Source organism: Plecotus auritus (genome assembly GCF_963455305.1).
Source record: "Plecotus auritus genome assembly, chromosome: 7".
Classification (NCBI taxonomy): domain Eukaryota; kingdom Metazoa; phylum Chordata; class Mammalia; order Chiroptera; family Vespertilionidae; genus Plecotus; species Plecotus auritus.
In genome coordinates, this window is record NC_137774.1 from 14,482,645 (window position 1) to 14,495,627 (window position 12,983).

At 44.3% G+C, this 12,983-nt stretch overlaps 1 protein-coding gene and 1 long non-coding RNA gene across 5 annotated transcripts in view; both read left to right on the forward strand.

Moving 5' to 3' along the window:
* Window positions 1–1,981: 1,981 nt before the first annotated feature.
* On the forward strand, window positions 1,982–6,047 carry LOC308253382. 2 transcript variants are annotated; one of them, XR_013961126.1, is made up of 3 exons: window positions 1,982–2,221; window positions 4,342–4,442; window positions 5,852–6,047. It is a non-coding gene; the product is annotated as an uncharacterized lncRNA (long non-coding RNA). The 2 variants fall into 2 exon arrangements; XR_013961127.1 differs by having other exon boundaries at window positions 5,907–6,047.
* A 2,954-nt stretch (window positions 6,048–9,001) lies between these two features.
* HEATR6 (HEAT repeat containing 6) overlaps window positions 9,002–12,983 on the forward strand; it is a gene marked incomplete at its 5' end in the record, with an annotated part of 31,011 nt that continues 27,029 nt past the window's right edge. For 2 of the 3 annotated variants that reach the window (XM_080681489.1, XM_080681490.1), the window contains 2 exons: window positions 9,029–9,259; window positions 11,862–11,969. In XM_080681489.1, coding sequence (XP_080537615.1) covers window positions 9,041–9,259; window positions 11,862–11,969 — 327 coding nt within the window. Of the gene's footprint in view, window positions 9,260–11,861; window positions 11,970–12,983 lie in introns of all 3 variants that reach the window. The other variant, XM_080681488.1, reaches the window with a different exon arrangement.

Consider the following 12,983-nt stretch of genomic DNA (forward strand, 5'->3'; position numbering starts at 1 on the left):
GAGAGAGGGAGAGAGAGATAGAAACATCAATGATGAGAGAGAACCATTGATTGGCTGCCTCCTGCATGCCCCCCACTGGGGACTGAGCCCACAACCTGGGCATGTGCCCCTACTGGAATCGAATCATGACCTCCTGGTTCATAGGTCAATGTTCAACCACTGAGCAAAACCAGCCAAGCCCAACACTCTTACTGGTAGAGGGGCCAGTCTCCTCCTCCATGTCTGTTTGGCTTTCGGTCAATGCTCCGTGCCTTGTACCATGCTGACCTTCTCTCTCAAAGAGGGAAGATGTTCACTGGCAGGGCTCTGTTACAGTCTCAATAGAAAGACATGTATGGATTATCTATGCTTCATATTTAACGCCAGGACAGGGAGGGTGGAGCAGAAGGGCATTGACTGGGTCTTTTCTCTTTCCACACTGCCATCTGCAATGGGCTTTATAAGCTTTAAAGGAAAGTTTGCTCAGAACCCTTTGGGATTCCCCTGCCCACCCATATTTTTAAAAATGAAGAATTATATATTTTTGGTAGGCATTATTCAATCAGTCAAAGCTCTTTATCACCTCTGGGCTGGCTGCCTCTCCCGTGTACAGCCTATGTGGCCTCTTGACCACCCACCATAAAACTAACTGTACCCCTGAACCTACCTAAGGGCACTAACAATTTATGAGGTCAATAGTTTGCCCAAAGGACCTCCAACTAGTGGCATTTCAGAAACTGGGACAAATGAAGCATAATTGGAAGAGTTTCTTCATGCAGCCCCACAATTTGGAACCAGGGCCCCTGGTGAAACATCAAGTACTCCACATTCTAAAGAGAAGCCAAACCCTAGCTGGTTTAACTCAGTAGATAGAGCATCAGTCTGTGAACTGGAGTGTTCTGGGCTCGATTCCAGTCAAAGGCACGTACCTTGGTTGGGGGCTCGGTCCCCAGTGGTGGGCATGCAGGAGGCAGCTGGTCAATGTCTCTCTCATAATTAATGTTTCTACCTCCTTCTCCCTTCCTTTCTGAAATCAATAAAAAATATTTTTTTAAATAAAATAAAGAGAAGTCAACTGTCACCCCAGGGCCTTATTAAGAGGCTGCAAACTGGTCCTGCCATTCCTAATCAGCCCAGTCATCCTTATCTCCCATTAAGACATTTTATTGGACATAGTGTTCATGGCCAAAAGATATCCATGCCTCCCACCCATCCCCACTACCATTGGGGAGGGAAGAGGGCATATTTTCCCCCCAAAATGAAGTGTGCTTCAGAAAATCACTCATCTAGATTAGAAGTGCCTATAAGAAGTGGGGGGAGGGGGAATGAAATCTCACTCCCCAGCTGATTGGTTACTGCAGCCCTACCCCTCCTCCACTCCAATGCTGCCTGATGACAGACGTCCTGGAATAGTTTAACATCAGGAGTTTGGATTGTCAGAAATAAAAGACAGACAAGATAAGGTGGAAGTCTATGCTAGGAAAATTACATATATCAAATGGGCAAAGATACCACACCTGCCTAGGTACCCAGCAGTGGAGAGAACCAGGCCAAACCAGGAGACGAAGGTCACCTCCTTACCACCTGCAGCTGACTTAGGACCACCCCTGCCTGCTCTTTTACTGCCTCTCTCTGCCATCAATCTCAGAGGCTCGAGAGCTCGGAACATCAAGAGGAGACAGGAAAGAATGGACTGTACCCTCACTAGCTAGCACCCAGTTTCTAGGTTGTAATTTCCATAGGGATATATTCCTCATTCCTAGCCTGTGCTTGGCCCAGAGAAGACATTTGGTAATTGTGTTAAAAAATGAATTTGTGAATGAAAGTACATAATAAAAGTTAGTGCCCACCTTCCACCCCCTTTCTCAGTCACTCATGTCTTTCCTAGTTTAGGAGTTTTATTTGTCAATCAGAGGAGGATGTCCTGTTGGCTCAGAGACTTGCTTAGGTAACAATGTGGTATGATCCAGGGTGCACGAGGTGTGTGTTCTGAAGGACTATCAGTCTGGGCCGGGCTTAGGCTCCCACAGTCCTTAGTCCCACCCTTAACCTTGCATTTCAGCTCAGTGGGCAAAAGGGAATACTTTTCAGCTGTTCTCACTCAGCTCAGCTGCTGCATTTTTACCACAGACTTCCAACAGCACCATGAAGTTGGTGGGCTTCCTCCTCCTTGTGACCGTCGTCACCCTCAGCCCAGAGGTACAGGAGCTTCAGGCTTCGGTGATACCATTGAAACTGTTGGGTGAGTCCAGGCAGAACGCAGCCCTGTTTTTTTTTGTGTGTGTGTTTTTTTTTAATGAGGGAGCCAGGAAGTTGGACATCATGGCCCAGTGTGTGCAGGAGCGGGGTGGGGGAGAAATAAGAGAAGGATGAATATTCTAGTCAAGGAGACATTGCAGGGACCCACTTTGACTGCAGAATCTTTCTTCTTCTGCCTCCACTTTCTCCCCCTCCTTTCCCTGGTCACCCCTCCACCTGGACTCTCCTTCACTCCCTCTCTCTCCCTACCAGTTTCTTCATCTCTTGCTACAAATAAATTGGATTGTCTAGAGAAAATATGCTCTTAATTATGTTAAACACTAATCACCTCATTCTCTTCCTTTCACCATCGACATTCTCAAAGAAGTAATCTTAATTCTCCACCCATACTTCATCCCTTAAACCCCTTGAAGCCTGACTATAGTCTCCATTGCTGCCCCCATCACTGCTGAAACGTCTCTCTTGGATCCTGTTGACAAATCTCTTTACTCTCTTTAGTAGCCAAAGTCTTTAGCCTCTGCCGCATCTGACAATTTTTGCCACTCCACCAACTCGCAAACTGTATTTCTTTCTGCCCCCTAAAAACTATTAGATTCCACTCTTACCCCTCTCTCTTCTTTGCTCTCCTCCCCCTCCATGCAACTGGTTGCCTATTAGTGTCCATTTTTTGAAATTGTCTCTTGCATATGTTCCTTCCTTTCCACTCCCCACTGCCACGCTGTATTTCCAGCCCTGATTACCCCATGCTTGAGCTTGTGCCATAGTTTCTCAGCAGCTCTTCCTGCTCCCCTCTTCCTCCTGAAGTTTAATTGCTTGTTGAATCCTGGTTCACTCTGTGCTGTGACACTAGAATGACCTTCATAAGCAAACAGCAATCACGTTTCCCTCTTGGCTTGCCAAATGAAATCCAAATTCCTCAGGTATTCAAGATCCATTCTCTGTAACTTTGTGCCCTGCCTACTTTTCCTGCTTAACTTCCAACAGTTTTCTAATGCTTATCCACCTTCCATTTGCCATTCCTCCTGTATTCCTTGTATTTCAGAGTGAGAAATGAGGCAGATGAGGCACCTAGGGCACAACGTTTAAGAAGCTACGCATTCTCAGAGTTGTGCAAATGCCTCCTTAAATATTGTGCCCATGGCACCTTACCTGCCTGTTCGCTTTTCCCTTTGTGGACTTTTGCTGGTAATTATTTTCTCTTCTCACAATACGCTATTGCCCCTCTCAATTCTGCCTTTAAAAAATCCTCACCTTTTTCTGGTTAATCTAATTGGAAATAAATGTCTTCTCTCTTCGGAGCCCCTTTAGTCCTTTGGATATACTTTTCTCAGGACATTTGTCACAAGGTGCTTTGTCTTTAGTGCTTTAAACGTGTCTTATTTTCATTGTTAGACTCTAAACTGTAGGTAATGACCCTACCTTACATCTTTGTATTTCCTGAGTGACTTACCTCTATGATTTATACATAGTAAGAAATCAGATATGAGTGTTCAAACTCCATGACCACGGACAAGAAGTTTTTAATCCTCTCATCTAAATCAACAACAGCTAATAGAAACATGGAAGGATAGTACTGATTTGCTCTGAAATCTGCAAGTACATTGTAGACATCCCACCAGGTCCCCTTCATACACATCTTTAAAGTAGTCCTTGTTTTATTGTGATTATGTGAATGTATTATTTTTAACTAAAATATATAAGATGTTGCCTGGCCAGTGTTGCTCAGTGGCTAAGCATTGACCTATGAACCAGGAGGTCCCAGTTCGATTCCTGGTCAGGGTACATGCCCAGGGTTTGTGCTCAATCCCCACGGGGGTGGAGGGGTTTTGCAGGAGGCAGCCAACCGATGATTCTCTCTCATCGTTGATGTTTTTAGCTCTCTCTCCCTCTACTTTCCTCTCTCTGAAATCAATAACATATTTTTTTAAAAACTTAAAAATAAAATATATAAGATATTAATGAATATTATTGTGAAAGTAATCATTTAAATTACATTATGTATTAAATTAAAAGAAAAAAAAAGGTGTAACTGACTCCTTAAACAAGGGCTGTCCTCTCTAGCCCCTGTGCCTAATGGTATTCAGCTGGTCTGTTCTAATGTAGGCACCTGTGTTGAGCTCTGCAGCGATGACTGGGACTGTGACGTAGGGGAGCACTGCATCAGCAATGGGTGTGGCCACACCTGTGCTGCAGACTAAGGACAGGTAAACACATCAGGCCCTTGCTTTCTGCCTTCAAACCGTGTCCAGGCAGGCTGTACACTTGGCCATGATGGGACTTTCCAGAAATGGATGGGACAGAAGCCTGTCTCTCTGTGGTCTCTCCCCCTTCACCAATACTCTCCCCCCACCAAAGAAGCATCTATCATAGAATAGCGGTTTCCAATTTAAAATAATTTAATTACCCAGTATATCCTGGAAAGAAATCTGACTATTTGATCAAAAAAGAGATAAAAATCACCCAGAATCCCAAAAATGGCACCTGCTTAACACTTTGGTGAATACTTTAAACACATACAATTATATAATGTTTATGTAAAAATAAGATAATCTTTTGATTTCTTGGTTATTTCACTTAGAAATAGCTCATGAACAACTCTTCATGTCAACACCAATGCTTTTCTATACCATCAACTTTAATAGCCTTATAGAAGTCCATCATATATGCTCATATATTTAGCAACCTCCATTAATACAAATTTATATATTTCTTATTTTTATATTATTAATATGGCTGTAATGAATAGTAAATTAATGTACATGCCCTTACTCATTTTTGTTGAGATAAATTCTAAGTATAATTAATGACCAAAGAATATGCTAATTTTAAGCTTTTAATGTGCAGTTCTATATCAACCTATGAAAACCCCCTTCCTCTAAAAATATTTCAGGGTCCTCATGGGATAGTGTTTTTCATTTTTTTATTTGCAGTAGCCATTACATGAAAACAAATCATAATTAAAAGCTACTGTGATTCAGTTTTGATTACAAATTAAGTTGAATTGGTCCTTTGGGACAGAGCTGAATAAGCTGGAACTTCTTTCTCTCCCCTCCCTCCCTAGCCTTCCCTGCTAGCAGAAGTGGCAAACCTCAGCCTTGCTCTTTCTTATTTTACCCCCTTCTTCTTCCTTTTAAAAAAATTTTTCCCTGCCCTGACCGGTTTGGCTCAGTGGATAGAGCATCGGCCTGCGGACTCAAGGGTCCCTGGTTCGATTCCGATCAAGGGCATGTACCTTGGTTGTGGGCACATACCAGGTGGGAGTGTGCAGGAGGCAGTTGATCGATGTTTCTCTCTCATGGATGTTTCTAACTCTCTATCCCTTTCCCCTCCTCTCTGTAAAATATCAATAAAATATATTTAAAAAAAATTTTTTTCCCCTTCCTCCCTTTCACCATTTCCCCTTGGAAAAATTTTTTAATTAATTAAGTTGTATTAAATACAACAGAATCAACATATAATTTTAAAATAACCTATTTGGGTTCATAATCTATTATTTGTCCAATCCACCTATAATCCTTGGGATGTTTTTTGCCTTGCTGGCTCCCAATTGTATAAGTGTATTTGGGTCCCCAAAACAGCAGATCTAACACAAAATTTTTTGTCCATTTCTCAGATGAAGACTTATCTTCAGGGTCATCCTTCTCTGATAATTGATTACCTCTCCCTAGAGTTCCTATCTTCAAAAAATGTGGCTGTTTGGAGCTCCTTGCCCAGGAAGACAGATGAAAATGGGGGCCTGTGGATGAAGATTACAAGGGATGTGGTGGAGAAGAAAAAGAAATCTATTCCTCTTAATAAATCAGCATTGTAAAAAAGTACCCACACTACCTGACTTATTTGGGCAGGGGTGATGAAGAGAAGGAGAAGGTGGGGGCTGGATAACATTTGTTGAACACTTGTTATACAACAAGGACTGTATTATATTCTCCACAAGCACATCCAATTTATCCTTACAACAGCCTTGTGACTATGCTTATTATCATTGCCATCTATAATAATAAAAGCATAATATGCTAATTAGACCAGACGTCCTTCCAGATGACCTTCCCGATGAAGCCGGGGCTGTGAGGGAAGCCCGGGTCCCAGGTGCCAGAGGGAACCTGGTGCTGGCAGTTGGGGGAAGGAAGGCCTACTCTTGCACAAATTTCATGCATCGGGCCTCTAGTTTTATGTAAGGATACTGAGGTTTGGAGAAATTAAGTAATTTGTTCAAAGTCATATGTATCAGGGTCTTAACTATGATCCCATGCAGCCTAAGATGAGCTACGCCAAACCTAAATCCTTTTCACAGTCTCTTTTATGCCACTTCCACTGTGATGATAAACAGGCCTCCCATCCTTCTAGCCCAGTATTTTGGACATCTCTTATACACTACTTCAAATACTCTTCCCCTTATATTCCTACTAGTGGCCCAGTGCACAAAATTCGTGCATGGGGGGCACTGTTTCTCAGCCCAGCCTGCACTCTCTCCAATCTGGGACCCCTCAAAGGATGTCCTACTGCTGGTTTACAGGGATCGGGCCTAAACCAGCAGTCAGACATCTCTCTCACAATCTAGGACTGCTGACTCCAGCTGCTCACCTGCCTGCCTGCCTGCCTGCCTGATTGCCCCTAACCACTCTGCCTGCCGGCCTGCTCGCCCCCAAATGCCCCCCCAGCCTGATCACCCCCAACTGCCCCCCATGCCAGCCTGCTCACCACCAACTGCCCCCCCTGCTGACCTGCTCGCCCCCACTTTTCCTCCCCACTGGCCTGCTCACCCCCAACTGCCCCCCTGCTGGCCTTCTCACTCCAAACTTCCCCCCATCGCTGTCCTGATCTCCTTCAACTGACCCCCACTGATGGCCTGCTCACCCCCAACTGGCCCCCCTGCTGGTCTGCTTACCCCCAACAGCCCCGCCCCCCAACAGCCTGATCACCCACAACTGCCGTCCCATCCTGGCCTGATCACCCCCTGGCAACCCAAGCTCCCAGCCCCTCCTTTTTTTCTTTTCTTTCTTTTTTTTTTTTCAGCACCTCCCGCACCGAGATCCACCGGCTGGAAGCAAATATCTAGGATTTATTTATCTTCTATAATTGAAACTTTGTAGCCTTGAGAGGAGGCCAAGGCCAGCAAGGGTGGGCGGGAAGCTTGGTTTCCTCCATCACTGGGGCAACCCAAGCCTCCTGCTCTTACCAGCTCCGTGGCCACTGCCATCTTGATTGGGTTAATTTGCATACTCGCTCCTGATTGGCTGGTGGGCATGGCTTGTGGGCGTAGTGGAGGTAAGGTCAATTTGCAGGTTTCTCTTTTATTAGTGTAGAATAGATTGTAATCATTGCTACAGTAATCAGTTTATCTCAGTCATCTATCAGCTTAGCATAAAATAACTATGGAGCCTTGCCTTGAACTTGTACTCTAGTACACCACACCTCTAACTTTTGCCTCGGGGCTTCTTTGACTATACAATAAGAGATTCCTGCAGGAGCCATCACATACTGATGATTGCTCAACTCAGAAGCACTGGAGAATTCATGCTTGATGGGGCAACATTTGGCAATAGAGGTCAAACACTTACAAATATGTGGTTACCCCTTCCATTCCTGGGGTGGCGGGGGGTGGTGGATTCTGAGCACATTCTGAAAGGCTTTTCAGAAAATCCTGAGGATTGGGGAATCACTCACCCCATGCAATGGCCAACTCAATAGCATATATTTGTATTGATTCTTCTTTCTTCCATGTTCATTCCTGAATAATTCACTCACATAATAACCTTAACTGAGGCTCTGCTTTTTGAGAACTCAAACTAAAACATCAGTGACTAGATATCAATTCCTGATCTTCTCTGAGCAAATGCTTAAATATCACAAATACATATACATACATCACATACATATGCACACATCCCAAAATAATAATAGCAAGCAAAGTGAAATCTAAATTCAAACAAAAAATAAATATTTCTCCCCAAAGAAACCCAGTCTTCAGAGAATTAGCTCTTCCAGAACATACGCCCAGTTTTCATTGCTAAACAGAAGTGCTTTATTCTCAGGATAAAACATGTACATTCAGGTGACTTCAAGGTTTCCCTTCAAGAGCCATGGGTGAAAATTTGCTTTATATTTGCATAACTCAAAGGTTTTCCCAGTCTACCCAAATGTAAATTCCAAGGCTTCACCTCTTGGGTGACTGAAAACTGTTCACAGCTTTAAAAATGGCTCTTTTCTTTTCCAGCATTTTCCTTTTAAGGTTTCAGGAAACCTTGAGGGTGTCCAATCTCAACGGGTTATATTTTACACGGTTCCGTTTGAACTCCTGAATTACTTGTGTGGTGAGATGTCTCAAAATCCACAGCAGGGGCTTCCCAACCAGCCGCAAGGAATACTGGGGAATGTAACCTTATTCAGGGTGGTGTTGTGCCTGGGAAAATGTCAGGGGTTGTGATAAGATGTAAGTAGAGGAATGTAGTAGAACTAGCAGTTTCTCCCACTGCCATCCACAAGGGCCCCGCCCTCTCCAATTCTAGCCCGAATCTGAAACTCTGGTACTAAACAGGAATGTCATTCCTGCTCAGAAACAAACTTTCTGGGAGAACAAATACAGTCTCCACCTTTCAGTCAGGGCTCAGGGAGAGGTGAGCGGGGGAAAAGTCTCCGAGCTAAATGTGACAGGTATTTATTTGCAGAGCACGTCTCAGGGTCTGTTCCCCCAAGTCTTGGAACCCTAAGGCTTTGGGTTCTGCTCTAAATAAGGTGTTTCCGGAAGTGGAGCGCGGAGCCCAGGATGCCCCGGAAGTATTTCCCCACGTTTTACGTAGGAAACATGGCGACCGTGCAAGTGGCCTGCTCCCCTTTGGGCGGGCCGCCGCGAGAGGCGCCGCGCGAGCTGCCCCGAGAGCAGGGCGCTGGGTTCCGCCGCCTGTCGGCCAGGCTGCGCGCCCTGCGGCCGGATGACAGCAGCGCCTCCCGCACCGAGATCCACCTGCTCTTAGACCAGCTCATCTCCGAGAACTACAGCGCGGGCGGCGGCGTGGACCCGGAGGTAGGCGGGGTGCCGGCGGAGAGGACTCCGGGAGTCTGCTGGCCCCGGCCCCACCCCTCGGGGACCCTAGCCCGTAGCTCCCGGCTGCCTGTCCGGGCTTCCCATAACCCCCACCCCCTCCCACTTCGCATTCCTTAATTCCAGGCTGGTTTGCCCCTTCCGAGCATGGCTCATTGTCGTTCCTCTGCCTGGAAGACCCTGCAGTGCTTGCCACACTTGCATCTTTCAAAGCCCGACTGGATGACTTCTGCTCTGATACCAACGAAGATGTCATCTCTGGTTTCACCTTCCCGGCCCCCCCGCGCTCCCCTTCCCGCTCCACTCCCTGCACCCAGAATACTTTGTATATAAAATTCACTGCTGCTATTTATTGAGCGCATGGCGCAGGGGCCACGTACTGTGCTTTTCCGTGTACGGTTCCGGGAACTTGAGAGCGTGGATAGTATTAAGTCTGTTTTACTGATAAAAACACCGAGGCTCATAAAGATCCAGTGTCATATTGCTGGCAAAGGCAGAGCTAGAATTGGAACCTAAGTCTGTCACGAAGTCCCTGCCTTTTCCTGTTCCTTCATGCTAGCTCTGCCTCTCTCTGCCACCCCTTTAGAAGCACTTTGAGTAATGTTATTCACACACATCAGGCCTTGGATACTATCAGCAGCATTCCCTGAACACTTGACCCAGTCGCACTGGTGTTCACAGGCAACTCAGGCTTGACAGTTCCTCACAGTGAGTCCACATGCCATGCCCCACACACCAGCACAGGCACAGTCTGCCAAGTTACACGGGTACAAACCGGTTCTTCCCCTTTCCTTCCTTCCAGAGCCTATCCAATCCGGATTCTTTACAGTCTGTCTCCTAATAGTTCTCTGTCCATCCCCTCCTCTCTATACCAAATGCCAATGCCGTCGGCCCGCAGGCCAGGGGGCTCTTTCTTGGACTATTCCACTTGTCCCCTCTAACTTATCTAAGCCTGCCTCCAGTCCAGCCCTTCTACAGCCCATTCTTTGCTTGGCTGACAGAGTGATCTTTTCTTTAGTGGAAGAAAATCTGACTGGAGAAGTAAAACTTTTGATTTGGGAAGGTCTTCAATACTAATATATATATTAGTAAGTGCTCAAAGCAAATTACAGAACAGTTCATACCGTGTGTGACCAATATAGGGTGGGGAGATTTAAAAGTGTATGTACATTTTATAGATACAAAGAGTTCACAACAAAATAAGAGTTTGGCCGAAACCGGTTTGACTCAGTGGATAGAGCGTGGGCCTGCGGACTGAAGGGTCCCAGGTTCGATTCCGGTCAAGGGCATGTACCCTGGTTGCGGGCACATCCCCAGTGGGGGGTGTGCAGGGGACTGCTGATCGATGTTTCTCTCTCATTGATGTTTCTAGCTCTCTATCCCTCTCCCTTCCTCTCTGTAAAATATCAATAAAATATGTTTTTTTTTTTAAATAAGAGTTTGTGTTACTGGGGAGCAGAGTGGAATTAAGGGAATAGATGGGGACTTTTGTTTTATTTGTATGATTTGATATTTTTGTACCAAAAATATGTGCCTTTCCAGTTTCCTGTTCTGTAACTCCTCTTCCTGTGCCCTGCGTGCGCAGTCATTTACAACTTACTGTTCCTCAAGCACCTATTGGTATTTCACTCCCACTAGTATTTCCAAGTCTTTACACTCCATTCCCTTTGCTTCCAATGTCTCTCAAGCCCTGTCTGTCTACAGATTTTTACTCATCCTTCAAATCATTCCACATTCTGCTTAAAACTCACTTCCACAAGACCTCCCTAATTACCATTATCCCGGAGTTTGTACTTAATTCTTTCAGCGCTTAGGTCACTTTAAGTATTTGTATTTCATCTCCCTCATTAGATTGTGAGCTTTTTAGGGCTCAGAAATATGTTTGTTTATGTTTGGAGCACAAAGACCTGGCACATAGTAGGTGCTCAGAGCCTTTTTATTCAATAAACATCAATGAATGAATGGTGCAATTTTTTTTTGTTTGTTTTTCAGAATTCCCTAATTTTACATTAAATTCATGCAAGCGTCATTTCTGATTTTCCCAGTGGCAATGAAAATCTGGTTTGCTGCCCAACTGGCATGGCTCAGGGTTGAGCATCAACCTATGAACCAGAAGGTCACAGTCTGATTCCTGGTCAGGGCACATGCCCAGGTTGTAAGCTCGATCCCCATTGGGGGGTGTGCAGGAGGCAGCCCAGTGATTCTCTCTCATCATTGATGTTTCTCTCTCTCTGTCTTCCTCTCCTTTTCTCTCTGAACTGTATAAAAATACTTTTAAAAAGGAAAATCTGGTTTGCTACTTCTTGGTATTTTTTACTTCAGTGTGTGCTTTTATATTATGGAAGCCTTTCTTTAGTTATTAATTATACTTATGTGGAGACTCTGGAATCTTTAACCTGACAGAAACCATATGAATTACTTCCAGCACACCCTGGTTTTGTGCTGTCATCTCCTACTTTCTGCCTCAATTTTGAGTGTAAACCATTCACTTTCATTTTGCCGTTTGCCTTTTGCAGAGGGGGCTCTTCACTTGGCTCTGTCACCTTTCATTGTGTTTTGTTTTGTTTTGTTTTGGTTTTGGTAGGATGTCAGCACTCTTCTTGTCCAAGCTTGCCGCCTGGTGCCTCTGAATCAGAATCATCTTGTCAGCAAAGTGTCTCAGCTTACCCACCATTTACTTAACACATTACAGGTAATCACTCATGGAACTTTAGAATTCAGATTGTGCGCTTTGAGAATAAGTAAGTACCTTTGAAACACTACATCTGTGGTAGGTATGATAGGCTGGTCTTTTGAGAAGCTAAAGAGAAAGGAAATGCCTGCTAAGAATGATATTAAAACAAATATAACTGATTTTTTTTAATTCTGTACAATTCTAGAAGTTTCTCCAGATATCCTGTATAATTCTAGAAGTTCCTAAAGAAACCAATTTCATTCAGGCCCCCAGGTCTTAAATTTTTTCATGAAGGTATATTTGATCAACATATATCTTAGAATAAATTGGAATAATACCCTACACCTTTCCTATCAATTTTTTTTTCCTTTTTCCAAAAACTGTCATTTTTTGTGGTCTACTTTTAGTATTTTTTAAACATGAGAAGTAGCTTAGAGGTAAGAGGATGCTAGATAAAAACACCCCTTTTTATATCAAGATCTATACTATAGCTCCCTTTCTAGAACCATTTCCAACTTGCTAAACAAATTTATTATTTTTTTACGAATGGTTAAAATATTAAAGTTATTACTATAAGATACTACATGAGTATATGAATGTAGTTCACACACAACTTATTAATTTAGGGTGCTGTTGGCTTCAAGAAACAGAAAAGCCAGCCCAGGGTAGCTAAACAACTTTTTTTTAATTATGCCCCAAGGGAGGCAGCTCTAGGGGCACTTAAAATAAGAGGGTTAGCCCTGACCAGTTTGGCTCAGCGGATAGAGCATCAGCCTGGGGACTGAAGGGCCCCAGGTTCGATTCTGGTCAGGGGCATGTGCCTTGGTTGCAGGTACATCCCCAGTGGGGGGTGTGCAGGAGGCAGCTGGTTGATGTTTCTCTCTCATCAATGTTTCTGACTCTCTCTCCCTCTCCCTTCCTCTCTGTAAAAAAAAAATAAATAAAATAAATAAGTAAATAAATAAAATAAGAGGGTTACTAGTATCTTTCAATTTTGCCACCTGCAGTATATGGGTTATCTCTCACAGTCAT